The sequence below is a fragment of the Trichosurus vulpecula genome, chromosome 9 (assembly GCF_011100635.1).
Source record: "Trichosurus vulpecula isolate mTriVul1 chromosome 9, mTriVul1.pri, whole genome shotgun sequence".
Taxonomy (NCBI): domain Eukaryota; kingdom Metazoa; phylum Chordata; class Mammalia; order Diprotodontia; family Phalangeridae; genus Trichosurus; species Trichosurus vulpecula.
Window position 1 is genome coordinate 203507922 of NC_050581.1, and position 27024 is coordinate 203534945.

General features: G+C 50.5%; 1 protein-coding gene across 1 annotated transcript in view; it reads left to right on the forward strand.

Annotated features, from left to right (window-relative positions):
- Positions 1-4064: 4064 nt before the first annotated feature.
- HERPUD2 (HERPUD family member 2) overlaps positions 4065-27024 on the forward strand; it is a 38437-nt gene continuing 15477 nt past the window's right edge. Inside the window, exons 1-3 of the mRNA XM_036739190.1 lie at positions 4065-4418; positions 22963-23040; positions 24954-25067. Coding sequence (XP_036595085.1) covers positions 4266-4418; positions 22963-23040; positions 24954-25067 — 345 coding nt within the window. The 5' untranslated portion in view covers positions 4065-4265. The remainder of the gene's footprint in view (positions 4419-22962; positions 23041-24953; positions 25068-27024) is intronic.

The window sequence follows — 27024 nt, forward strand, 5'->3', positions numbered from 1 at the left end:
AAAAGACAAGTTCAGGGGACCCGTGACAGTGCTAACACACCCCTGGAGAGGCGTCCTCTTGAAATGGTTATCTTCAGACCTGGTCTGTTTTTTTTAGAAAACAAAACAGTCTCCCAGACTAACAATGCTTTTACAATGCCAAAGGTGCTGAAAAATTTGAGATACTTGCCAACTAACTAGCTATGAATCACTCCATAACCAGTATGGCCCTAATCTTGTCAGCATCACCTCCTTACCTGGGCAGCATCTGAACCCAGCGCCTTCCCTTCACCCCTGAAGGTCCTATGGCACAGTACCTCTGTCTCTTTCTGCTCCTCTTCCACCCAGCCCTTTCCCTTTCCCTAGCTCCCTCCCAGAGTTGGCTTGTACTCACTCTGTATGTGCTTTACGTCCATACTGTCTCTCCAGATTGAGGGCAGGGCCTGCTTCATTTTTGTCTGGTCAAGTGAGTGATAAAACAATGCAACCTTGAAATCCCCAGAGTTGGGTCTGTCTTTATAAATTCCTCAGCCTCTGGCCCCATACTGTGCACACAGCGAACACCTAATGTTTGGTGACCAAATCTAAAGCATCATTTAGGGTTTACCTGCTTGATATCTAATGACATGCTGAACCACCAAGTCACAAGCAGAGAAAGTTTCCAGATTTCCAAACTGGGAAGTACCTCAGTTCCTGAGACTTGAACCCAGTCCAACCAGTCTTCACAGGCCACCTTTTGTCTACTGCCCTGTGCTGAATCCCAGCACTTTAGAATTCTTCTGGTCCGACCCTTCTTTTCACAGCCTTCTCACAGCTGTCAGCGATATCCCTAAAGCTATTGCTTCTAGGATCCAATATTAATCTCCTTGTTTGGAAAGCTCACTAACTTTAGAGTTAAATCCTCCCGTGTAATGCCCCTTCTCCTCTGTGAGCCTCAGTACCACATCTGTAAAATGGGGGAGGGGGAGGAGACTCCACAGGCTCTTTCAGCTCTAGAACTAAGATCCTCGCAACCTACCATTCTAACCTTATTCTCTATTTGTCCTTTCCCCTGAGTCTGTGGCCCAGCCAAACTGGCCTTCTGGGCTTCCTCACTGATGACCCTCCCCCTCTTATCTCTCTGACTTTGCCTGGAATGCAATCATTCCTCACCTCCCCTCTTTGAATCCTTTATTTTCTTCGACTCAATTCAAGCAGCACCTACATGAGGCCTTTTCTGCTCCCCATTAACTCCCTCCCCTTCTTCCTCCTCTCTGCCTCTAAATGGGTCCTGTCAGTGCATTTATTCGGGGGGGGGGGCAGTTTACTCTGTTCCTCAGAACAGTCTGTGTCTCTTTCAGCATTTTTGTCTAAAGGGCTGTGTTTCTTCCAAAATTGATTTTTATCAGTTACCTATGAAAATATTTTTCTGCCCCTCCATACTACATGAGAAAAGAGAAGGTACCTCACATCTGTGAATTCCTTTTCTAAAAGCTAGTGGTGTCTGGCTGACATTATTAATGGGGAGTCCACCTATGGGGGCTCCTGAGCAAAAGTACTAGAAAACTCAGCCCCTTCTGGTTACCTACCATAGACCTCGGAGAGTAGGACTAGTTGGCTGCCTTTTGGGGACTGCAAAACACCAGGGCAAGTGCAGGTTGGGGGGATAGTTCTGGAAGGAGCTGCTGCAGAGGCAAAACACTTTTCAGATTTTAACATGGTATATAAAAATTGGTTAACGAAAGGCAGCAGCTCTGGAACCCCAGCCATCGCGGAGCCTACCCATTCACTCTAATCAGGGGAACCCTCTTGAGAAGTCTAGTCTGGAATCTCTCAAAGCCACCAGTGCTCCTGGATGCCATTTGGCAAAAGCCAACTTGTACCCACTCTTGGGGCTATAACTACTGATTCTTAGTTAACTGCTTACCCAGCATTCCTTGGCTCCAGGGAAGGGGGATGGGTCCTATTGCAGGCATCAGTCCCGCTCCTCCACTGTTTGTGCGGAGGCCACTCTCCTTTGTCTCCCAGGTGTCCTTGGTGCTCTTGACTCTGATCCCCAGACACCCAGGAAGTGGGGAGAGGGAGCTTCCTGTCATGCCTGACTGCCGCTCCGTGGCCCAGCAGTTCTCATTCCCTGGGTCTTTCTTTGGCAGCCCCCAGCGGCATGGTCTAGAGTGTCTTTTCAAGTGGGACATTTTATGAAGTTTTCTTTTGTTTGTTTTAAAGTTCCGGGCACTTGCTCTCAGTTTTGTGGTTCTGAACACGGAGTCCACAAGCACAGATGAAATAAAGGCAAGATGAGTCTGGCCGTGCAGGCAGGTGCTACCTAAAGTATCAGGAGGTGAACCTCTCTGCGCATCACCCACGCTTTGCTCCGCTGGGAGCTCGAGGTTACCTTCCTCTCTTTAGAGCGCTTACCAGTCTTCTCTCACACATCCTCTACCCTTACAAAGGCCAGCAACACCCCTCGTCTAACAGCTTCTTACTCGGTCTCCTTCCCTACAATCCATTCTCCACAGCTGCCAAGATACTTTTAAAACACACAACTGACATGTCAGAACCTTCACTGGCTCCCTACTACCTCTGGGAGAAAATCTCACTCTCAGCCTGGCCTTCAAGGCCCCCACCTACCTTCCAGTCTTACTTCGTACCAGTCCTTTTCAGGCAAGGCAAGCTGGCCTTTGCCTGCAGGACACTCCATCGCTCCATTCTTCCTCCGATGAAGGGATTCCTGGGTCTCAAGGGGGAGCTCTTCCGTCTCTGCCTTGTAGAACCCCAGCCTTCCTTTAAGGCACAGCTCGGGTCTCTCCTCCCGACGCCCAGTTACCAGCACTCCTTCCTCTCCGGCCGCAGACAGTGCGATGCTGGCACTGCCCCGCGGCACGTCCCCTGGGAGCGCGCTGCTGGGAAGGCTGGCCTGAGGACTTCTCTCCCGACTGGCCGCCCCCCTCCCCCGACGCTGTTTCTGGAGGGGTCCTAGCAGAGCTGCTCATTTCCCCTCTTTCTGTCCCAGGCCCGCTCACCTCTCCCGACCCCCCCAGGCCCTCGCAACGCCCCGCTTCAGGCTCGTGCCTTGGGGAGGACGACCCGTGGTCGAGTCCTGCATCAGACTCCTTACTAGCTTCGCGCCTAACCTGCCTGCCTCAGTTTCCTCGTCTCTGAAACGGGGCGGACAGGCCCGGGGATGGAGCGAGAGCCGAGTGCAGGCGATGTCTGTGATGTGCCTCCCTGAGCTCAGCGGGGGGCTGCCCCGAGGCACAAGGTCGGTGTCACCCGCGGCCCCAGCTCCGCTGGCATCCCCCTGGCGCCCGAGAGCTGCCACCTGGAGAGGGAGACCCGGAGACGCAGCCCAGCCGACACCGCTTTTCTCCGCCCCTAAGGGGAGGCAGGCTCCCACCGAGGCCTCCCTGCAGTGACGCACTTCCGCCCCCCGAACGCAATCCGCCCCCCTTCCCTCCCGGGGTGGCCCCAGCGCGTTCCCGGCACGCCAGGGGCAGGAGTGCGCCCATTGGTCACCCTCCCAATGCTCCGCTCTCTCCTTTTTGCGCAGACGCAGGCACCCCCCCCACCCCCCGCCCCGCTCCGCTCCCTCCCTCCGTCGCGAGAGTGCCGGGCGGGGCCGGGCTGCAGCGGTGGAGGCGGAGCCGGGCAGAGGCGGCCGCCAAGCCGGCGTCTTCCGCGAGGAGGAGGCCCAGGCCCCCGAGGGCGAGGTGCCCTCGCCGCCTCCCCTGTCTGCGGGCGGCCTCGGGGCGGCGCCCGCTGGCTCTGACCGAGGCCGCGGGCCACTTCCTGGGCGGAAGCCTCCGCCTTGCCAACGGCCGCCCTGATCGGCGCCGCCGCAGCCTCTGCCTCTTGGCCCGGCCGGGCTTCCGTCCCCGCGGACCCGGCCTCGTTCTGACGCCGCCGCCGTGGGCTCTTGGCCCGGCCGGGCTTCCGTCCCCGCGACCCCGCTCGGACCGCCCGGAGGGAGCGAGAGGCCGGCGCGGCACCCCACCCTCCCCCCCGCCTGAGCCCGGCCCGGCCCTGCAGGCCCCGGCCCGGCCCCCTGCGTCGTCGGCGGTCGCCTTGTTGCGTGGCCGGCGGGGACGAGGGCCGGGCCGGGGCCCCGGGGCCTCTTCCCTCGCCCAGCCCCCGTCCGTCCCCCCGCCGGAGGCCGGGCCGGAGCTGGCGGAGACTGCCCCACTCCGCCCCCGCGGCCCCGCCCGCCCATGGCCCGCCGCTGCTGCGCGTCGTCGGCCCATGGATTTGTGACCGAGCCGGCCTCGGAATAATCCGCGCCCACCGCGCCCGGCCCGGCCCCCGCCGCCATGGAGGGCCCGAGCGGGTCCGAGACGCTGCCCGTGACCCTGGTCATTAAGACTCCCAACCAGCGCTACAGCGACCAGACCATCCGCTGCCCTGCCGAGTGGACCGTGGGCCGCCTCAAGGCGCACCTGGCCGACGCCTACCCCGGCAAGCCCGTGAGTCGGGGCGGGGGGACCCGCGAGGTGGAGGGGCGTGACCGCGGGCAGTGCCAGGGTCCCCATCTCCCAGGTGAGGACGCTGAGGCTCGGGAAGGCGGGCGGAGGCGCTGATGGACGGCCTCTCCCTGAGCCTCGTGGGGGAGGAGGGGCCGAGGGCGGGGTCCGCGAGAGCCTCCCCCCGGGCCCGCCCCCTCTCCTCGGGCCACCTCCCACCGTGGGCTTTGGGGCTGGGGGCGGGGATCACGCGCGGGGAGCCGGTCGCCAGCCCTCGCTGCGAATGGGGTTTGGGGGCGCAGAGCCGTGGGAGAGGTTCTGCGGGCACGCGGTGCCCGGTGTGTGCCAGGGTCTCCCTGCGTCCGGCAGGGATGAGGGAGAAAGACCGGGGACGTCCTTGCGATGGGGCAGCCCCGGCTTCGTGGGGGACTGCCCCCGACAGATGTTTGTCCCGTAAAGACTGCGATCTGGGGGCGTTCAGCGAACCGCTGCCCGCAAGGAGCCTCCTGCCCGAACCCCGGCCGGCCTTCCTGCTTGCTTTCTGCCCCTCGGGTGCCGCTCTCTGGGTCCTTACTCGCCGGCCACGGCCGCTTTGTTGGGAATTTAGAATTAGAAGCGAAGCCTTAAGTGACACGTTCTTGACCCGGCGTCCTCGAGCCTGGCTTTTGAAACAGTGTGACACCTGTATTTTCATGTAACTTTTCTTCTTTCACTGTATGTATCTAAAGAAGACAGGCGCGTGGGCTTCCCCAGCTAGCCAAAGGCCGGGGACCCAAGCAGTTAAGACCCCCTGCCCCTAGTGAAGAAGGAGCGCTGACCAGTCCTCACCAGCGGCCCTCCGTCCTCGTCCAGGATCTTGCCTTTGTTTGGGTTGTGGCCTAGAGTGGGGGGGAGGGGGTGGCCAAGAGGAGCACGTGGACTGAATACCAGGTGGTCTCAAGCCGCCATTCTACAACCCCCCTTTATCTCTACCTTCTCTCTTATTTTCCCAATCTTTACTGAAACTTTACTCTCCATATTTACAATTTCAATCTTTCCTTAGTCTTGACCCAAATTTCAAATAAATAAATTACATACTCACCCAGCTTTCCTTTTTCCCAGCTGCTTTCTTTTTACCTTAAAACTTAAAAATGACCAACAATTTTTAATCACATTCTAAGCAGACCACTGAGCCTCTTTAAAGTGGTCATCCAATTTTTCATACAGACCCCTTTACTTCTCCTCTACAGTTTAAACACTTGCCTGATGTTACATAGGCTAACTCAATACAAAATATACAGATTTTTCCTCTAGAATCTATCCAACCCTTAATTCAGAGCCCCCAGCCCTGCCGACTAGCAGTTTCAGCTCTGATTCCTTATCTAACTATTTTAATACCAAAGGTCTCCTAGAGTTAAACATTTTTACCTGAACATAGAACAAAAAGGCACAGACAAAACATTAGACAGACATTTCACATGAACAATTTAGAATTTGAATTCAGACTCACTTCCAATATTAAACCAAATCACTTTCCTTGGGTCGACCCACGAGTGCTTTTCTTCCAAGCACTAGGAGAAATCCATTCTCCCCACTTAGGTGTACTTTCCCTGGGTCGACTTATTGTCTTCCCAGCTAGCCAACATTCTTCCTAATGGGCGGAGGAATGTTAGGAGGATCCTTTCCATCCTCCCCAGGTACCTTTTCTTAGAGCTCTTATTTCCCGTTCTAGGCAAACCTTACTTCTCAACCTAGAACCCCCAGACTTGACAAGGCAGTACTACTACCCGTTTGTTCCTACCTTGCTCAGGTGACCTGACTTTCGCAGTCTCCGGCCGTTCCCTTTGCGTTCGTCTGCACACTCTTCTTATTCAAACAAGGTCTCGGGTCCTTCAGAGCCTCCAGGAGGTTTTCAGCTTAAGACAGTGGGACTGCTCTAACAGTGAGCGGGAGCGCTCTTCCCTCTGCCCTACCTTACTCACCCTTCCTGGGGTCTTCAGAATCCCGGACGAGCCCCCAAATTGTGAGAAACGTGGTTCTGGGGATCACTGGACTTCCTAGGCAGGGCCAAAGTCCTGAAGAAGAACCCTGTGATAATCCCTAGGGAAGGCTATACAGACCACAGGACTCCCAGAGGAAGACCAAGTGGTAGCCATCCCTTAATCTGTGGGGATCACAGGGCCTCCTAGGGGTCAGACCCTAAGGAAGACCCAAGTGATGGCCCCTTAGGATGGCAGTAAGATCACAAGGCTCCCGAGACAGGGCCGGAAGTCCCATGTGATGTCCCCTTAAGAAGGCCATGCAGACCACAGGGTTCCCCAAGGGAATCCAGAGTGGTAGCCCTCTTAACACCGCAGTGGGGATCACAGGACACCCCAAGACAAGATCCAGGAGTAAGCCTGGCGAGCTTCCGCTGCCTGTTGCTTCCCTTCACTTGACCTTAGGAAAACCCATGTGATTTGCCCATTCACACCCAAAGAACTCAGGACCAGAGTGGGCAGAGGAAGGCATTTTATTACGCTCCCTGGGAGAGCGGGTGCAGTGCTCGCGGGAGCACTCACACTGATACAGCTGCAGGAGCAGGGGTAACCATTCCCTCCACTCCTGCTAGAGTCATGGTTAGTTTACAATCTTTGTTTTTTACATAGTTTTCCTAGGTTATACAGTTTATATAAATAGGATAATAAGGATACAGAAGCAAAAGTGAAGTTAATTAGATTTTCCTTGTCTTAGTTTAGGATTAAACTATATTCTTTTACTTCCCCTACTTTCTCTCTTTAACATATACAAATGATGCAAATCAGTAGGCCTGGATTCTTGACCAAGACCAGACCCTAGATAAGCTTGAACAGGTTCAAGTGGGTTTGGCCTCTCTAATTCCCCAGACTGCCTTCTCAAAAAGTATGCACATGCATACAAGCCTCTGACCTCTCGCCTGACTGACCTTGAGGCCTGGTCTCTGCTAAAGCTGGGGTGGAGGAGGGCAGGGAAGCACACCTTATAGTTCTGTGGAAACAAAACTCCTCCTCCCATTTCTTACAGGACTCTTCCCAGGTTTCCCTTTTTACCATCTCCCATGACCTGGCCCTGCTCCCTTATGTTCCTGTGTCCCATAATTTGTTTGACCAGGCAGCCCCTTCGTTTTTTAGTTCTTTGCCACAACAGAGCAGCTCCAAATACTTTGGTGAGTCTCCCTCCTCCCCCCAATCTCTTTGGCGTATAAGGAGACCTAGTGTGGTATCCCTGCCTTAAGGAGTAGGCCAGGCTGAGCGACTTTTGGCTGGATCCACTCCCTGCCCCGCTGACAGTGCCTTCCTGTGCCTGTCTTCCACGGACCCTCCAGCCACTGTCCTTTTCCCTTTTATCCAATCTGATGGCTCAAGGGGGCCCTTTATTTTGATTTGCATTTTTCTGTTAGTGTCAGTTCCCAGCCTTAGACACCGTTTTCTTCACCAGCTCTTGGCTTCTCACATCTTTTTCTCTTCTGAATCCTTTGCCTTCATAGGATCATACATTTAGAACTGGAAGGAAAGGGCCTTTGTGGTTACTCTGTCTTTTTACCGATGAGGAGACTTAGGGGGGTCCAGAGGAGTTGAGTAGCTGCTAGGGCCTTAGGGGACGGAGCTGGGATTTGAACCATCTGGTGGCCAGTCTAGAACTTTTCCTCTTGTGACAAGCTGCCTCCTGATGCTTTCTGCTGGTAGAAGTCACGAAGCCACTACCTGGCATCCCAAGGCCTTTTGTTTCTTGCAGAAGACTTTCTCAGCCAATTAGTCCATTGGCTTTTTCTTAAGCCTCTCCTCTGGGCCAGGTCCCAGGCTCCTCCCCAGTGATACAGAGACAAAAATGGAGCTTCAGTCTGTCCCAGACAATAGTGAATCAGTACTGGGAAGCTCTACATGCAGTCATTTGTGGGGGCAGCGGTGGGATCTAGGGCAGAGGGCCTTGGCCATTTTTGTGTCTGGGACCCCATTAAGCCTGTGGTTCTTCCCAGAGTCATGTTTTTACATGCTGATTACAAGGGAAACCAATTATGTTGAAATGTAAATCACAGTATTTAAAAAACCATTCATGGACCTCCATCATGAACCTCTGACGTAAGGGGTCAGGAAAGGCCTCCTGTAGAGGAGGCAGCTGCTCACATTGGAATCAGGAAGACCTGATTTCAAATCCTTCCCCAGCAGCTTGCTAGCTCTGTGACCCTGGTGAGGTCCCCTAACAGGCTCTCACCCTCAGTTTTCCCATCTGTAAAGTGGGGATAATAAATACTTGCTTATCAGGGTTGTCAGGATCTAATGGTGTTGGCAAGCTTTAAAAGTTCTATATAAGAGCTAGCCGCCATCATTTTATTGTTCGATTGCTTCTGCCATGTCTGACTTTCAGTGACCCCAGATGGGGTTTTCTTGACAGGGACACTGCAGTGGTTTGCCATCTTCTTCTCCAGCTCAATTTACAGATGAAGAAACTGAGGCAAACAGGGTTAAATGACTCACCCAGGGTCATTAGTAGGTGTCCGAGGCCAGATTTGAACTCCGGAAGATGAGTCTTCCTGGCAAGTTATCCACTGGGTCACCTAGCTGCCAAGAGTTTAGTACTTAATTCACATCCTTCCTCTCTTCTTCATCCTTCTCCCTATCACGCTGATGATCCCTCCAACACCCTGGTCTCCCAGTGACGACTTCCTCATCTTGACCTTAGGGAACACAAAGGGAAGGCCAAGCCCAGGGTGGTGACCAAGTGACGTGATTCCCACGATCAAGGATCTGACTGTGATATCTTGTGCTGCCGTTTTCCCTCTGTGCCACGGTTGATCTGAACCTCTTCTTGAGCTTTCCCGTGACTTCTGATCCCTCTACCTCTTCAGACCTCTTGTAGGCCCTCCCCCTCCTGGCTTCCTTTCCCTTCCCAATCTAGAGTCTGGCCCACCAGCCCCCTCCTCTGAGCCCACTCACTTGGTCTTGAATGGCAATAGAGGAAGTGATAGTTTGCCTGGTTTCCAGACAGGTTTGTTCACGTGGCTAACTCTCACTGCCACAAGGCAAGGCAATCCTTTGACTCTTCTGGTGCTCTCCCCAGAGAGGCTGTTCAAGATTTTCTCTCCTCTGCTTCCTGCCCTCACACCAGAGGACCTCAGCTCATGCTGCCCTGAGAACATAGACATCCTCCTGAGCCTCTCCCCTTCCTTTGGGGGCCCTCCCCAACCACCTCCATTGTCTCCTTTATCCCAGTCTCTGATGAAGAAGCCAAAACCAGTGTCTTTCTTACCAGGCTGGATCAGAGGGAGGGGTCTGGGGAGAGGGGGTGCGCTGAAGGTCCTTCTCAGGTGAGAATTACTCACCTGATGAGACCTGTGAGGAAGTGGTTTCTGGGACCTGTGGAGAAGTCAGGAGCATAGGTGATCCTCACAAACACAGCAGCCTCTCTACTCTTTGATCTTTTCGTCTAGTAGCTTTTCCCTGCCTCTGGACAAGCCAGGTCCTCCACATTGTTAAATTACAACTTGATGGGGCCGTTCCCTAAAACTCCGGTTGCTTACTTTCTTCCCTTTCAGGGCCAAAAACATAGAAGCAGCTGTCCACACTCCTCGCCTCCATTTCTCGTCATCTCACTTCTTTATCAGCCTTTTGCAGTCTGGCTCCTGACTTCATCTCTGCTCTCTCCAAAATTACCAGTTATCTCTTCCTTACACAGTTAGATTGTACATTTGAGTCCTTCTCATCCTTAGCCTTTCTGCTGTGTTTCATATTTTTTCGGGTCGGGGGGAGGCAAGGCAGTTGAGGTTAAGTGACTTTTCCGAGGTCACACAGCTAGTGCCTGTCAAGTGTCTGAGGTCGGATTTGAAATCAGGTCCTCCTAACTCCAGAACTGGTGCTCTATTCACTGTGCTAACTAGCTGCCCCTGTGTTTCATAATATGGACCACCCGTGCTTCCTCCTGGTTACTGACTCCATTCTGGGATTTCATGACACTGCTTTCTCTCTCTTGCTTCTCCTTTCTGTCTGCCCCCTTGTTCTCAGTCTTTGCTGGCTCCTCATCTATGTCTTGCCCCCTAACTGTGCATCCCCAAAGGCTCTGTCCTAGGCCCTCTTCTCTTTCCCTGTTGTCTCCATGACTGTGTTCATTGATCATCTCCATGTAGATGACTCCCCACATCTGTACAGCCCATCATAGCTTCTTACTTGAGCTCAATATCCCCGGCTCCCAATTGGGCATTTGGAACAGGATGTCCTCTAGGCATCTACAACTCAGTGTGTCCAAAACAGAACTCCTTCTTTTTCTTCTTCTTCTCAGACCCACCCCTCTTGTTTACTTCTTTTTTTTGTGGAGGATACCATCATTCTTCTAGTCATCTAGGTTTGTAACTGGACCGTCTTCCAGGGGGTACGGAGAAGTCCTTCCTCCTCCTCCAGATATAATGGGGAGAACAGCAGAATTGCACGTAGTCTGAAGTGTACTGTTCTGGAACCCCACCCTTCTGTCTAGAGAAGGGGATGTTGAGGGAGAAAAACCAGGGATTCAGGGATCCCCAAACTAAAGTTCCCAGGACTGGAGTTCCTGGTTGAGGGGGAGTGCCCCTCAAGGACCCGAGTACTGGAGAGGGTTGGGGCTTCTGGAATGAAATCACGATCTCAAGCATTCTTTAAGTCAAGTTGGCAAAGATTTATTATGCTTTACAGTGGGCAAGAGTTCTTAGGAAACCTGCAACCTTTCAGGGGTTCAGCAGAAGTTTTTATGAAAGGTTTAAGGGGGAAACATGTCAATTAGGTGTTTTGGGGTGGGATTAGGAAGTGGTCAAAGGGTGGTCAGTTCTTAAAGGAACATGCATATTTAATATCTACTGCGCAGGCATATTACCCAGAGTTCACTGGGAAATAGCCCAGGGTGGGGGGCGGTTTACTAGGGGGTGTGGTTTTTACTGTGAAACCTCAGTCACTAAGTTAACTATCGTTCAGGGCTAACAAGCAATCTGTGTGTAGCTTCTCATCTAATGTCTTGTTAGACAAAATACTGTACCTAGGATGCATATTAGAAAGGTCAGTAAGTAGCAAATATGGTCATGACTCAGTATACAGTTAATTATCAGCATCCTGGAATCAATCTATAGATAGGCACAGCTGCTTACTGAGGAAGAAGCAGAGATAAGTTGGGGCATGCTGCCCTTTAGCTAGAGAGAAACTGCCTGGGGCAGTTTTTAGAACTGGATGTGGTTTTGGAATTGGGGTTCAGGCACAGGCACCCAAGCAGAGGCTGTTAGAATTAGGGTCCAAGCACAAGCGCCCCATCAGGGACACTAGAGTTCCCTCCTTGTGTCATTGAGGTATCTAGCCTCTTGGCAGAAAGGGAGGCTTCCTGAGGAGTGTCCACTTGGGAGTTGCCTCATGGTTGGCTTCCAGTTGAAGAGTTCTGCTACAAATCTAGAGACAGCTAATTGCCAGCTATGTCCTGTTTCTTCAAGATAAAAAGCTGACAGTTTCCAGGGCGCTACTGAGATAGGACACATCCAGTGAGAAGGGCACAGACCTGTTGGCCTAGCTCCAAAGCTTGTTGGCCGTCTAAACCACAGGTTGGTGATGAAGCATGTTGGGGAAAGTGGGGTCTTGCCCTTGGGGGAGCTTCAGGGCTCCTGGAGTACTTGGTGTTTCAGTTTTTGTTCATGGGTAGAATTCCAAGGCCTTGACCTTTTAGGCATTTTCTGCAAGGAGTGAAGTAAAGGTTGTATCATACTGAATGATGTTTGTTGTTCATTTGTTTCCGGCATAACTAACTCTTCATGGTCCCATTTGGGGTTTTTTTTTGGGCAAAGATACTGGAATGGTTTGTCTTGCCTTCTCCAGCTCATTTTACAGATGAGGAAACTGAGGCAAACAGGGTGAAGTGATTTGCCCAAGGTCACCCAGTGTCTGAGGTCACATTTGAACTCAGGTCTTCCTGACTCCAGACCTGGTGCTCTATCCACCACACCACCCAGCTGCCCCTGAATAACCATATTGTATGTTGAATGCCTTTGTAGGATTTGGGGATTCTGATGCTAGGTACACTTTGGGAAAACCCTAAGCATGAGCTGTTCCTGAGTTTTGTTTAGAGATTTCTCAGGAGCTTTCCCCCAGGGTGGAGGTAGATCCAGAGAGGACACCTGACCTTTTTTCCCTGGATGAACTTAATCCAAGTGATTTCACTCTGCCTTACAGCCTGAAGAGGGGGGGAGGGGGGGGTCTTCACATCCTTTTATACCCCTCTTCTTTTTTTGAATCTTTTTTTATTTGTTTTTTTTTTAATTATAAATTTATTTTTTGTTTTTAGTTTACAACACTCAGTTCCACAAGCTTTGGGCTCCAAATTTTCTCTCCCTCCCTCTCCTTCCCCCTCCCCCCCAAGATGGCTTGTAATCCAATGTAGGTTCTACATATACCTTCACATTGAACTATTTACATAATAGTCCAGTTGTAAAGAAGAATTATAACTGATGGAATGAATCATGAGAGAGAAGAAATGAAACCAAAAAAGAAGGAAAAAAAAGAGAGCAAATGGTTCCCCTCAATCTGCATTCAGACTCCATAATTCTTTCTCTGGATGCGCATAGCTTTTTCCATCAGGAGTCTTTTGGGGCTGTCTCTGAACCTTGCATTGATGAGAGGAGCCAAGTCTGTCGAAGTTATTCCTTGCAGAGACCATGTGTCTGTAGTCATGTATAATGTTCTCCTGGTTCTGCTTCCCTCACTCAGCATCAGTTCATATAAGTCATTCCAGGATGTAATAAAGTCCATCTGCTCCTCATTTCTTATAGCACAACAGTATTCCATCACCTTCATATACCACAGCTTGTTTACCCATTCCCCAATTGATGGGCGTCCCCTTGATTTCCAATTCTTTGCCACCACAGAAAGAGCTGCTATAAATATTTTTGTACATACTGGTCCATTTCCCACTTGTGTGATCTCTTTGGGATACAGCCCTGCAAGTGGTATTGCTGGGTCAAAGGGCATGCACATCTTTATAGCCCTTTGGGCCTAGTTCCAAATTGCTCTTCAGAATGGCTGGATCAGTTCACAGCTCCACCAACAATGTATCAATGTTCTAATTTTCTCACATCCTCTCCAGCATTTATCATTTTCCTGTTTTGTCATTTTAGCCAATCTGACAGGAGAGATGTGGTACCTAAGAGTTGTTTTGATTTGCATTTCTCTAATCAATAGTGATTTAGAGCATTTTTTTCATATACCTATAGATATCTTTAATTTCTTCCTCTGAAAACTGCCTGTTCATATCCTTTGGCCATTTCTCAATTGGGGAATGGCTTGTGTTCCTATATATTTGGCTCAGTTCCCTGTATATTTTGGATATGAGGCCTTTATCGGAGACACTGCTTGTAAAGATTCCCAATTTTCTGTTTCCCTCCTGATTTCTGTTGCATTGGCTTTTTTTGTACAAAAACATTTCAGTTTAACATAATCAAAATTATCCATTTTGCATTTTATAATGCTTTGTCTCTTCTTGGGTCATGAATTCTTCCCTTTCCCATAAATCTGAAAGTATACCCCTCTTCTAAGAGAGAAAACCCCCAGCCCAGGGTGTAGGAGAATGGATGCCCACACACTGCTCTCCATACTACGTCTGGCCCAGCTCTGGTTGCCATCTTTTCCTTCTTCAGGGATAGGTGGTAGTGTCTCAGTGTCGAGATTCTGCCCTTGGAATCTGCAGTTCTGTATCTCTTCTGTTTGTCCTTCTTCTTTCAGCTGTGATCTTACCTCCCTGCTGGATCTCCTTCCAAACTTTTGACAGACTTGTTCTCCCTCCTCCACTGCATTTATTAAGCACCTCCTATGATGAGTTTGGCCTAGGGCTAAGCCCAGGATGTACAAAGTCCTAGATGAAGTAGCCCTTGCTCTGGTGAAGTTTAAAATCTGCTGAGTGGGAAGGAGGGGCAGCCCAGCCACAGATTAGGACTTGCTGCCGAATTCCGCCTAAGTTATTTCTGGGGAGGGGGATCAGGAAGGCCCTCTGAGTTAGGATTGAAGAAAGGGAGGGATTGGCAGAGGTGGGGATGGATTCCGAGCCCCAGGCACAGCCTGGCCAAGGCAGGAGAAGGGAGGAGCAAGGTAGCCAGTTTGGCTGTGGGGGGCAATTCTGGGTGCGTCATTCTGGAAAGGCAGGTGGAAGCCAGATGACAATGGCCTTTGAAAAGCCAGACCCAGCCCTGTGCATTTGAAACATGAGTTTGGCAGCTATGTGGAAGCATCCAGGAGGCAGTGTAGGGATGAGGATGGAAGCACACTACAGGCTCTGGGAAGGGGTGAGTGGAGACAGGCCTAAGGAATGGGGAGGACTTGAACATGGAGGATTGGGAGGGGGGAGGGAGGAGCAGGAGTTGGTCAGGAACAAGGGGCTTGCGGGCAAAAGGGAGGGATGTGAGAGCCTTGGAGGAGCTAGGTGGGCTCCATAGAGCTTGAGAGCTGCTTGGATATTGAGAGAGAGGGAGGAGTCTCTGAGGGACATGGACGAGAGGAAAGATGCAGCCATGCTCCACAGAAGCAGTTCCGCTTGGAGGAGGAAGAGAAAGAATTCTGTTTTGGATGTGCCGGATTTGAGGTGCTTGTGGACGTCTGGAAATGTGGGGCAGGATGGAGCTGAGGCTTGGTCGAGGTAGATTTGGGATTCATTTGAATAGAAGTCGGCACTGAACCCACAACAGCTGTGTTAATGTGGCAGCTGGAGTGGGAGAAGGAGACAGAAAGGAAGAGGTGGGAGAATGGGCCAAACTGGGCCTGTGATCAGGACAGAGCTACGTGGAGATTGGACCTAGAACACTACGAGAAAAAAGAGGAGAAGTGTCGGGTTTAGGCAGAGATGGTGAAGATCCCATTTTGGACTATGTGCACTCGAGATGTCAGTGAGACAGAATAGAATGCCAGGTGTACACTTTCTCATTGATCTTCCCAGAAATGCCTTTTGTGGATGAGGGAACTGAGGCCATGATAGGCTGTGAAGTGGCATCATAGCAGCTAGAAGAAAGCTGGGCCTGAAGTCAAGAAGAACTAACTCTGACTCTGGGCAAGTCACTCAACCTCTGTCTGCCTTGGTTTCCTCATCTTTAGAACGGGGATGGGCATAGCACCTACTTCCCAGGGTCCTATTTGGAAAGTGCCTAGCCAACCTTCAAGCTCTCTTACCAATGTTTGCCATTGAAAGATTAAGTTGGATTTGTCCATGGCCCCCCAGTTAGTGTCTGAGGTGGTGCAGCTTGCTAGAGCTTAGGGAGATGGCTTCGGGTGGGCTGTAGAGATTTGGGAGTCACCTGAACCCCCAGATTACTGATGTGACTACAGATAATAAGGGTTTACATTTAACATTTGAAAATTTGCAAAGCGCCTTACATTATATTAGTGCCAAACTCAGATAGAAACAAGGGCCATTATGCTAGAGAAGATATGGGAAAACTGGGACACCAGTGCATTGTTGGCAGAGTTGTGAACCGATTAAACCATTCTGGAGAGCAATTGGAATTATGCCCAAAGGGCTAGAGAGCTGTGCATACCCTTTGATCCAGCAGTGCCACTACCAGGTCTGTATCCCAAAGACATCCCCCCAAAAAAGGGCAAAGAAATGGAGATCAAGGGATGCCCGTCAATTGGGGAATGGCTAAGTGAGCTGTGGAGTGTGATTGTAATGGAAGATTGTTGTGCTGTAAGAAATGACAAGCAGGATGATTTCAGAAAAACCTGGAACAGATGCTGAATGAAGTGAGCAGAACCAGGAGAACGTCATACACAGTAACGGCCACATTGTTCGACAAAGGATTGTGAATGGCTTGGCAGTTCTCAGCAGTGCAGTGATCCAAGACTGTCCCAAGGCACTGATGATGAAGCCTGCTATCTGCCTCTGGAGAAAGAGTGGGTACTGTCTGAATACAGCCTGGAGCAGGCTATTTTTCACTTTCATTTTTTTCTTTTATTCGAGTCTTGTACAATATGACTAATATGGAAATGTTTTACTTAATTGCACATGTATAACCTGTATCTGGTTGCTTACCATCCCAGGGAGGCGTAGAATTTGGAACTCAAAACTTAAAATAAAAATATTAAAGAAGGGGAAAAAAAGCAATGGGGGTCACTAATGTGCCCTGAAGAGGATCCCCGTGGGCAGCACGTACAAGCATTGCTCTTGTGCAGTGGAGTCCGGCTCTCCACGACCCCATTTAGGGTTTCCTTGGCAGAGATACTGGAGGGCTTTGCCTTTTATTTTCTCCGGCTCATTTTACAGGTGAGGAAACTGAGGCAGACAGGGTAAAGTGACATGCCCAGGTCACAGAGCTAATAAGTGTCTGAGGCTGGATTTGAACTCGGGTCTTCCTGACTCCAGGCCTGGCACTCTATCCATTTTGCCTCCTAGCTGCCTTAGTATTGTCTGTGTTCTGTTGTATTTTTGCTTGTCCTGTCCATCATTTCCCAGTGACATTTTAATCAGGTTCTGAAGCACTGGGGACACCTCCGCTTGCCGTGATTCTCATTGGAGCCTCCCAGCAGCTCTGTAAGGTAGAGCTAGGGCTGAGGGGACTGAGGTAGATGGAGAGGAAGTAACAGGCCAGGGGCCCTGCAGCTCCTGAGTGTCGGGGGCAGGATCTGAACCCAGGTCTGCCTGACTCCAGGTTCAGCATCCCACTGCACCGGGAAGCTCTTCACTCCAAGACGTGAGATGGGAGCAGAGCGGAGTGGGGTGGGGAGGGGAGATTCAGGAGAGAGCTGGGCAGGCAGAGACCCAATGGGCTCTGGGCTCTCCACGTGGTGTCCAGAAAGTGGCCTTGAGCAAGAGGAGGTCCAGGCTAGAGATGAGGCTGGAGGAAGCCCACCAGGAAGCTGACTGTGAGCCTGAGACTGGGCTGTGGGCCTGCCTGGGTCCAGGGAAAGTTGGTTGGTTGTTTAAAAGGATAGTGGAGACCTGGGGCATGTTGGAAGGAACCAGTGGATAAAAACAAGTTGACAAGAAAAGGGACGGGGGAGACAGGAGAGAATGAGACCAAGGGCACAGGTAGAGGGGTTAATTGAGATCATTTGAGTAGCACTGTAAGATTTGCAAAATGCTTAAAAATATCCTCACAACAAGCCTATTTTACAGATGAGGAAACTGAGGCAGGTTAAGTGACTTGTTCAGGGTCCCACGACTAGTAAGTATTGGAAGTTGGTTGACTGTGGCAGGAAGGAATACCCCTCTGCCTCAGAGACGGCAGCTCATGGAGGAATGGCTCACAGCATAGGGCGCTTGAGGCAGTAACATGCAGCCTGGCTGCCCTCAGTGGGGAAGCTAGGGAGGGGGCTTGGAGGAGCATCAGAGCTGGCATTTAGGAGAGTGCTTCAAGGCTTGCCAGGTGCTCTACGGCAGTGGGCATGGTAGCCTTGTGCCCCAGTTGCCCTCATTGGGCTCATCTTGCCCCGTGGCTTGGAGGGTGGATGGTGGAGCCTCCCAGAGCAGCCAGTTTCTCCTCCCCTCCTGCCTGCTCTGCTCCCACTTTCATCATGCTCCCCGAAATGTGCCAGACGCCCTCTCCTGCCCTTTCCCCTTTTTTGTGTGTGTTGTGTTCATGAGCCTCTGGAGGGCAGAGGTCATCTTTCTCACTTATGTCCCCAGTGCTTAGCACAGTGCCTGGCTCATAGTAGGTGCTTAATAAATGTTTGGCTGTGGCTAAAATATGGAGCGAAGCACTGAGGGGGCTTCATGGGAGGAGAGCAGAGGTTGCTGAGTGGTGGCAGAGACAGTGGGGAAGTGGAAGGGAAGAGAGAGTTCTGGGCTGGTGGTGTGGGGGGAAGGAGGGGAGCCGGGAAGATCTGACCTCCAGGAGTGTCTTCCATGAAGAGAGCCAGGAAGATGGGAGGAGTTTGCTAACAGAGGTTGAGTTTGGGGTCTCCAAAGGGCAGAGAAGAGCCTGGTCCGGAGATGAAGTGTGCAGAGGACATGTAAGGTTTGAAGTCACTTTTCCCCTCAGCAGGTGATGACTCAGAATGCCAGGGCTAGCAAGGAATCGATTTGGCAAACTCAAGATGAGGGATGGCATTTTTAGCAGTTTACCAAGAAGAGATCTGTGGCTGTAGTGGCCTGGTGTCTTGGGATGAATCCACCATTGGGTTTGTCCTGGGACCTCAGACTGCATTGAGAGAGGTCCAGATTGCTTCCTGGAAGGCACACAGAGCCAAGAGGCCCTCTGCTCACCTCTGGAGAGTTGCTTCTGGGGGGACGTTGAGAGGAGGCGGGCAGAACCTCAGCCACCATGAGCTGAAGGAGCTGTCGATACTGAGCGGAAGGACGGGATAGCTGTCTCCTCTGAAGCCTTTCACACTCATTCTGTTTCAGTCCCAGAGACAAGAACCGGCCACACGAGTGTTGAAACAATCAGGCTAGAAGTTGTTGTGGGGCTGAAAGACCAACACAAACTCAACAACAAGCATGCTGCAAAAGCCCAAGTTCTTTTGATCTGCTTTATTAAGGAAAGCAACGTTAAGGGGTTAACAAGCTTATTTTAATCCAGCATACAAATATCACTCACTTAGTTCAGGGGAAAAAGCCAGCACCCTTAACTTCAGAGCAAAATACAAAGTACAAACATCGACAGACAGACCTTGTCTGATTCAAATCCCAGTACATAGTTACCAGAGTTTAACAAAGTCCCAACATCTGGGTTACGAGCTGTAGGGCTCTTAGCTACAGCTGCCTGAAGTCTCTGCATTAGCGCGCCACCAAGAGTGAGAGCCCTGAGCAAAAGGCTCTGTCTTCTCTTCTGTTGCCATTTCTGACATCATGAAACGTCATCTGAATGACCAGGACTTAGGCTCCTGTGATTGGCTCTTGAGTTAGCACCTCCTCTTAGTACCCACATAGGCTTAGCACCTAATAGGGGTTTGGGTCTGGGGCTTAGCACCTAGTAAGACTCAGTGAAATACACCGAATTAATCAAAGGAAACAAAGGCCAAACTCTTCAAGGGCACTTGGTTGAACTAAGTGCTAAGAGCCCATTTTGCTTACCAACACAACGGGGTGGATGTGTAAAGGGACAAATCCGAGCTGAATGTTGGGAAAATGTGGCCACGAGGGGGCTTTCCCACAGGCCGCAGGTGCCTCCTGGCTGGAGGGGGCCGACAGAGGCTGGCTGGCACTGAGAGTAGTTGGGGAGATTGCGGGCCCTTCCCAACTGAGATCCCGAGAGTGGCACTATGCGCGCTTGGATGGTCTCGGAGATGGCAGGCTAGGACGGCTGCTGCTGATTTGCCTGATGACTTGGTAAGTTAGTAGCCGAAAACTGAAGTATGAGCCCAAATTTGGGCATTTTAGGTTCAGAAATTTTTTTCTAATTAATGGAATTTTAAAAAATTAAATGGAAACTTTGTTTCTCCTAAAACTTGCAGGCCTTCATTATAGCGAGAAATTAGACTCTGAAGAGTGACTCTTGTCTCCTAGAGAGATGTTGCTGTGCTGCTTGTGTTCTGTTATCCGTGATGTCTTGAGCATCTGCCAAATACAGGGAAGCCAGATAACTTGGGAATAATGCTTTGTTCATGCAGTATGATGGTGTTCTTTTGGCCAAGCGGGAGCAACTTGTTAATCTTGTGTGCCCCGCCCAGGCCTACATTCCCCCACATTCCAGTTTAGAAAGAGACGGCGATCCTCTGATGACCAGCCTTCCCCCACTAGCTCTGGGCCAACGCATGCCAGACCAGATCCTTAGGTCCTAACCCTAAAGGGGTCAGTTTGTCTTTGGCCCATGCCCCCACCCTAGAGTTTAATGTGAGAGATACAAAAATAAAATCTAGGTGTGGCGAGTCTGTATTTCCTCAAGTGTGAGTAAAAGGCCTCCCATTTTTGTACAGGCACTCATCAGACAATCCGGGCATTGGGTATGGGACAGCTTTTATTTCCCCCATCACAAAAAACTGCTTAAGACTCAAAGGACTCATAGGAGCCAATATAGGAATGGAAAACCCTCCGAGAACTTTCCCCTGGGTAAGGGAAGACACTTTGGGATAGCAAGAACACAGATAGGTCCCATCTACCTTGGACCGATAGGGCCAGAGCGGCTCCCGGCAAGCCTCGAACTCTTCACAAGCTGGCCCCTAGCGACCCGCGCAGTCTTGGTATGCATGTTTTTCTGGTCCTGGACTTCTGGCTTTCCTGCCATTGCTCAGACTCGAGTATTGCGAGCTCTTCAGGTTAGGGGTCATTGCCTGCTTCCCCTGCCTAGAACCCATGCCCTTCAGCCCTGGTTTCCTTCCAGAATCAGCTCCAGCTCCTCTCTCCATGAAGCCCCTCTTGTCCTTTCCTCCTCGTCCACTCCAAGGCCCTCTGCCACAGTCAACTTCTCTCTTTGGGGTGTATAAATGCTCCTTGTAGGCAGGCATTGCTTCCTCTTGGTCTTTGTATTCCTAGGGCCTAGCACACAGTAGGCATTACCTTCCTTTTCCAGAGAGGCAACCATGGAGGGTCTTTGGCTGCAGGTGTATACTGTGAGGGGTCCAGGAGCTCCTGTGTACGCTCCCTTCCCCAGATGCAGATCAGAAGTTGCTTGAGATTCCTAATCTTAGTGCCCGGACTTGCTCTGGCTCACCAGGCCAGGCTACTTCATGTCAGGCAGAAACTGAACCCAGGCCCTCCTGACCCTGGCTGGCCCTTTCTCCAGTCTGCCACTCTATTTCTCATGCTGAAAAAAATCTTGCTTGCTTTTGAGGTTAGACCAGGCATAGTCATAGGACCTAAATGTTAGAAGGGTCCTTGGACACCACCCAGAGCCACCCGATCTGACACTGTTGGGTTCCGTTGTTGATGCTGGCCTTGTTTCCAGGATGCGTCTGTCCTGTAGCCAGGCTTCCCCATCCTTTGCCTCTCAGATTGACTTTCATCGTCCTATGTCAGCCCATTGTTGGGTCCTGAATGGCCTGGGGCAAGAAGAGAGCCCTCCCAAGCCGATGTCAGTCTCCATTAGTGATTATTCTTTGGGTCTGCTTATTTAGGCTGTCCCACTTGCAGGGAACTGTGCCCCCTGAAGCTCTCCAGATTGTCCACAAAGAATACACGAGAGACTTTATTGAAAGCTTGGTGAATCTAGTGTTTCTGAGTCCGCCACAATGCCCTGATGTCCTAGCCCCAGTCCCTGTCCGCATGACTTATTCCTACTGATAAACCCTTCTCCCTCTGAAACTCATATTTATTGTGATGTTAATTTTTAAAAGATTGAAGGAGGGAGAGGAGATGGATAAAACAAATAGAAATGAAAATATGAAATATTAATAAGTTTATAAAATGGATTTGGTCCTGTCATCTCCGAAATATTGCCACCTGGCTCTTGGGGACTTTTTTCATCTTGTCCCAAATTTACATACCCCTTTTATGTCAAAAATGTATGAGACTAAGCATACCTGTGGGGTGGGGTTAGTGAAAGGTTGACGTTGGGAAGGTCATTTCCAACATCTCATTGTGTAGTTAACTAAAGATCAAATGAAAACAATCTAAGTTGTGTTTCAGGCATCGATAAGACTTGTTATCTTTGATACGAAAGGAGAAAAGAACCGGGGCTTGTACAACTTAGGGACTTTCTAAGGGAGCACACCTTCAGACACCTTCCCACTTTCCCCGTCATTAGAAAATTAGTTACTGCTCTGTCCACTTTGGGGGTGGAGGGTCATTTTGATAATGATGGTCAATTCAGTATATTCACAGTGCAGGTGAGAAGGCAGATTTCCACGTGTTTTTAGTTGGTACTTGTGTGGCTGAAGTTGTGAGTCGTCCGTCACCTGGATAGTCTCGCGCTGGTTGGAGGTCAGGGGGACAAGTTCAGATCCAGCCTCAGACTTACTGGTTGTCTGACCCTGGGCAAGTCCCTTAGCCTCTGTTAGTCTGTTTCGTCACCTGGAAAATGGGGATCATAACAGCTCCTGCCTCCCAGGGTTACTGTAAGGATCACATGGGATCCTATCGATAGCATGCCTGGCACATAGTAGGTCTTTCTAGAAATGCCAGCTCCTGTTATCATTAGCTGTCAATAGTTCATTAGGTCGGGCTTGGAATGACAAAACGATGAAATTATGTAAGCGTGTCCCTCGTGATAGTGCTTTGCTCAGTGTCCCTTTGTTTTTTGGAGGGGGGAAGGCAGGGCAATCGGGGTTAAGCGATTTGCCCAGGGTCACACGGCTAGTAAGTATGTCGAGTGTCTGAGGCTGGATTTGAACTCAGGTCCTCCTGACTCCAGGGCCGGTGCTCTACTCACTGTGCCACCCAGCTGCCCTGCCCAAGTTTCTTTTTCAGTAAAGCCATATAGACATTTTAACTACACCCTATCTTCATGTTTTGAATCCAGCTGGGACACTTCCTCCCTGACAGGCCTGCTCAGCTTCGTTTCTGTGGCTCTAATGCTGTTCCCGGCATTTTTTCAACTAATTTGTGTGTGTGGAGCCTGTTACGGTGTTAGGCTCTGCCTGTATCGGGGGTTTTCTAATACTGTAAAAGTGTGTAACATGAACCTAGGGATGTTATTGGCAGCTGTAAAGTCGTCTAATTAGAGGAAGCTGAATTCTTCTCTTTGTCCCATCTTTAGTCTACAAAGGATCAAAGACTGGTGTACTCTGGCCGACTGCTTCCCGACCATCTGCAGCTGAAGGACATTGTCAGAAAAGTAAGGTCTTCTTCCAGCATGGTTCGATAAGTTTGTTTACTATATTTCTTTTTGAGAGGGGCTGGGCTCTTGAGTGTGAAGAGGTTTCCAACTCTTAGGTTCTCATTTTCAAAGAACCTGAAATTATTCCTTTAGAATAATGTGGTAAGGATAGGGAGCATTGGTGAAGTCATAAGAAGCCATCAGATTAGTTTGCTGACTAGTCAGTGAGGTCTTCCTTTCACAGCCAGCCATACTACGTATGTGCGGATTCATATATGTGTGGATATAAAATAGTGTGCTGCCAACTCTGTCATGAGGGGCTAGGCATGGTTTTTCCACTGGTGATGAATTTGCATTGACCCACCCAAATTACCTCATCTGATTTCTCAATGTACCAATGAGAGATGCTGAGACAGCTCAGTGGTGCTGAATATAGGTAGAAATTGAAGTAAAATCTCATTAGTCATTACCTAAGTCAGATTTGGCCCTTAACAGTAACATGGTCAACGAGCTGAGATGTAGATTACTATGTAGGGGAGCCATATATGACTCTGGTTTGAGGGGATCCTTTGTTACATATGTAACTCCTGGTTTGAGACCCCCAAGTATTTTTTAACTTGTGGCAATCATGAAGGTCATGGAAGGCCTACTTTGGCTCCTGAGATCTTTTGGCCTGAGAGGGTCCTTCCCAGTGGGTGGCAGGCCAGTGCCCTTGTTCCCGTCCATCCCTGTCTCCCAGGACGAGGGTGAAGTGGTGGCGTTGGCTGACATCTCACACCCTGAGAGCTCACCTATGGAGAAGGGGTCTCCAAAGCCACTTGGCCCATCATCCCGCTCCCCTTCCCCACAAATTAAGTGAGCTGCCTCCAGGCACACAGGGACTCCACAGGCATCAGAAACAGGCTTGGCCCCCAGGTGCTCTGCGCCAGGCCAGCATCCTCCCACTGCCTCTTTGGGAATGCATTTCTGTGGCGCGGACAAGCTTGTACCCCAAATGGCCGCCGCCCCACGAGCTGGCCAGATTTCGAGACCTCATGGCCTCCCCCCGCCCTGTCCCTCTCCCAGATCTTCTCTCCCTGCCATTCTCTGTGGCTGTTTGCACCCACCATTTCTCCACTTCCTTTTCTCCCTCCCATTCCTCCTCTCACCTGCTTTTCTCTTCTCCTTTTTTGCATGCTCTCCCTCTGTCTCTTTCTCACCGGTTCCTCTGTAGGTCTGAGTAGCTGTTCTTGGAATGTCCATAGGGTCATAGTTGAAAGCTGGGAGGGGTCTTAGAGACTCAGGCGGGCCTGGGCTGTGGCCCCCAGCCTCCGATTCCCCCTCACTCAGATTCCAGGGTAAAGCAGCTGTCCACCCTCTTCTAGCAGCTGATCAGTTTCTAGATTTTTTTTTTTCCCTGTCAAGTGAGGGGAAAGATGGGGGGGGGTGGCTTTGAATACTCTTGAGTACTGTGTTCGAGTTACAGTTTTACACCAAACCTCACTGGCTTTCTAGTGAAGGTTCCTGGCAGCTGTTGTCTCCAAGTGACCTGCTGCCAACTAAAGCCCAGGGAAGGTCATTGAAACAAGTCATTTGCACTTCTTTCCTAATTATAGTTTACGTGCTTTGCTTGCATAACTGGGATATGCCTGCTCCCCAAAGTGAGAGGATGTCAGCTTTGATTCTCGGGGCCTGGGAGTGTTTCTGATGGTGAAAGCAGAGGCTGGCAGCAGCCCTTGCTTCCAGCCGCGTGGGGTGGGAATCCACGGCCTGTTCTGAGATGCTGTAGGGCCTCTGGGCTTCAGAAGATCAGGGACTCAGATACCTGAGGGAGAAGCAAGGAAGGCAGGAAGCACCTCTTCACTCCCTCTGCTGCTCTTGCCTGACCGCCCACCTTCTGGACAACAGGCTTTTGAGGATTGCTTGGTTATCTCCACTCTATTTCATTTTAGCAAGATGAATATCATATGGTCCATCTGGTCTGTGCTTCTCGAACTCCTCCCAGTTCCCCACAGCCCAGCAGCCGGAGAGGCAGTGAGGAAGCATCGACCTCCATCAGCAGCTATGTGAGTGTTTGGCTGGTAGGGGGCGGGGTGAGGGGAGAGTGGTGAAAAAAGGCTCTTGGTTTTCATCAACCCCAAACCCTGGAAATGGAATTGGACCAAGGGCAACCCTTCCCAGAACAGCATCGGGGCCTATCCTGTGAGAAGCCTTTCTTTACCTCCCTGGTTGGTCAGGAGTGCTCATCTCCCCCAGATTCCTTGGTATTTACTCACTGTGTACCTCCTCTGGACATGCTGTTTTCCTCTAAGAGCTTAAGTGCTGGGAAGGCACAGCTCCTTTTTTATCTTGTCTTCATATCCCTGGGACCTACCACAGTGTTGAGAGCTCAGTAAACGGTTACTCCCCTGGGATCCCGACTGGCTCATGTGGAAGCCCCAAGGTGAAAGAGCCTAGAGGCTATGCCTTCTCTGTGCCTGCCCTAGGGAGGTGGGAGAATGCTCTTGGTCATGACAGGTGGTTAATTTTCAGACACTTATTTAATATTTTACTTTATTAAGTGCTGATTTTGAGGGGGACCCTAGGGCCTGATTTACTTTTTAATATTAACCCGCCTTGTCCTCAGAAGGGCAGTGTTTTTACCTTACCAGTGTGTTGGCCTGACTGTAGTAGGTGTTGGCTGCAGTACCCTCTGCCTCCAGGCTTCCCCAGGGAGGACCACTCTGTGTCCTAATGACTTAGGCTGGGTTGGCCCAGACTCTAGTTTTTAGCGCCAAAATTGTTTCAGATTGACTCAGAGAGTGTAATGAAATTCCTAAACCAAAGTTAAGTTTTAATTTGCTTTGATTAAAACCAGATTTACACTTAGAAATTTTTGGAGTAGGATTGTTGTCACAAAATCTGACAAAAGTAGGGTATTGATTGTTATCTTAAGAACTTCTCACTTGGGAGTCCTGGTCCAATGTTTCCATCAGTCCCAGAGGAGAGAAGCCAGACTGTGGCCCCAAACAGGCCTACCTCCTCTCCTTGAAGGGACAGTTCCATTTTCTCCTTCAGATAGTTATCTCATTTTAGGTTATTTTTTTGCCAGGCCTTTACCAACTGCTTATTAGTTGTGTCTTTATTTTTTTGGTTTTCAACATTCACTTTTATAAGATTTTGACTTCTAAATTTCTTCCCCTCCCCACAGGATGGTGGAGGTGCAGTCTGAAATAGGTCATACGTGTATAATCATATTGAATGTATTTCCACATTGGTCCTGTTGTGAAAGGAGAATCAGAACAAAAGGGGAAAACCATGAGAAAGAAGAGAGCGCAAACAGTGTGCTTCGAGCTGCATTCAGACTCCAGAGTTCCTTCTCTGGATGTGGATACCGTTTTTATCAGGAATCTTTTGGAATCAGTTCCCTTGTTTTAATGAGTACCATTAGCCTGTTGCTTATCAGGGTCCTCTGGCCTCTGGCATAGACATAGCCAAGAGAATGCCGAGGGGCCGAGAATTCTGTCCCTAGGACTGCAGGCAGCTCCCAGCGCAGCCAAAGCCCAGCCTTTCCCCAGGGTCACCCCACACGGGGCAGCATCAGCATATCCATTCAGGGAGAGACTTCCCCACATCTGCCTTGCCCAGCTGCAGAGGGCTCACCAGCATGCTCTTGCTCCCTCCTGAGGTCCACCACAGGCCGGTGCAAGGATCACTCACCGTCCTTCTGCATTCTTAGATGTGAAACTGCTACTCTCCTGTGAAGGTCTGCCTTCCCTTACCTCTTCCTGGAGGATGGGGGATTACTCTGCCTCCCTGGGTAACTCAGTGGAGAACCATTTGGGGTCTATCCTGCAAGCTGGCAGCTTCTCCCGAGGGCTTAGCTCTGCCTCATTGCACCCCTCCCAGGCACACTCTGCCTTTCCTCTTGGCCATACTTTGTATCCTTTAGGGTCGTGTGGTACTGTTTGCTGCATCTGGCCTCCCAACCCTGAGCATGTCCATCTAAAGCCAGGCCCTTGGACTGCCATCCTTAGAGCCAGG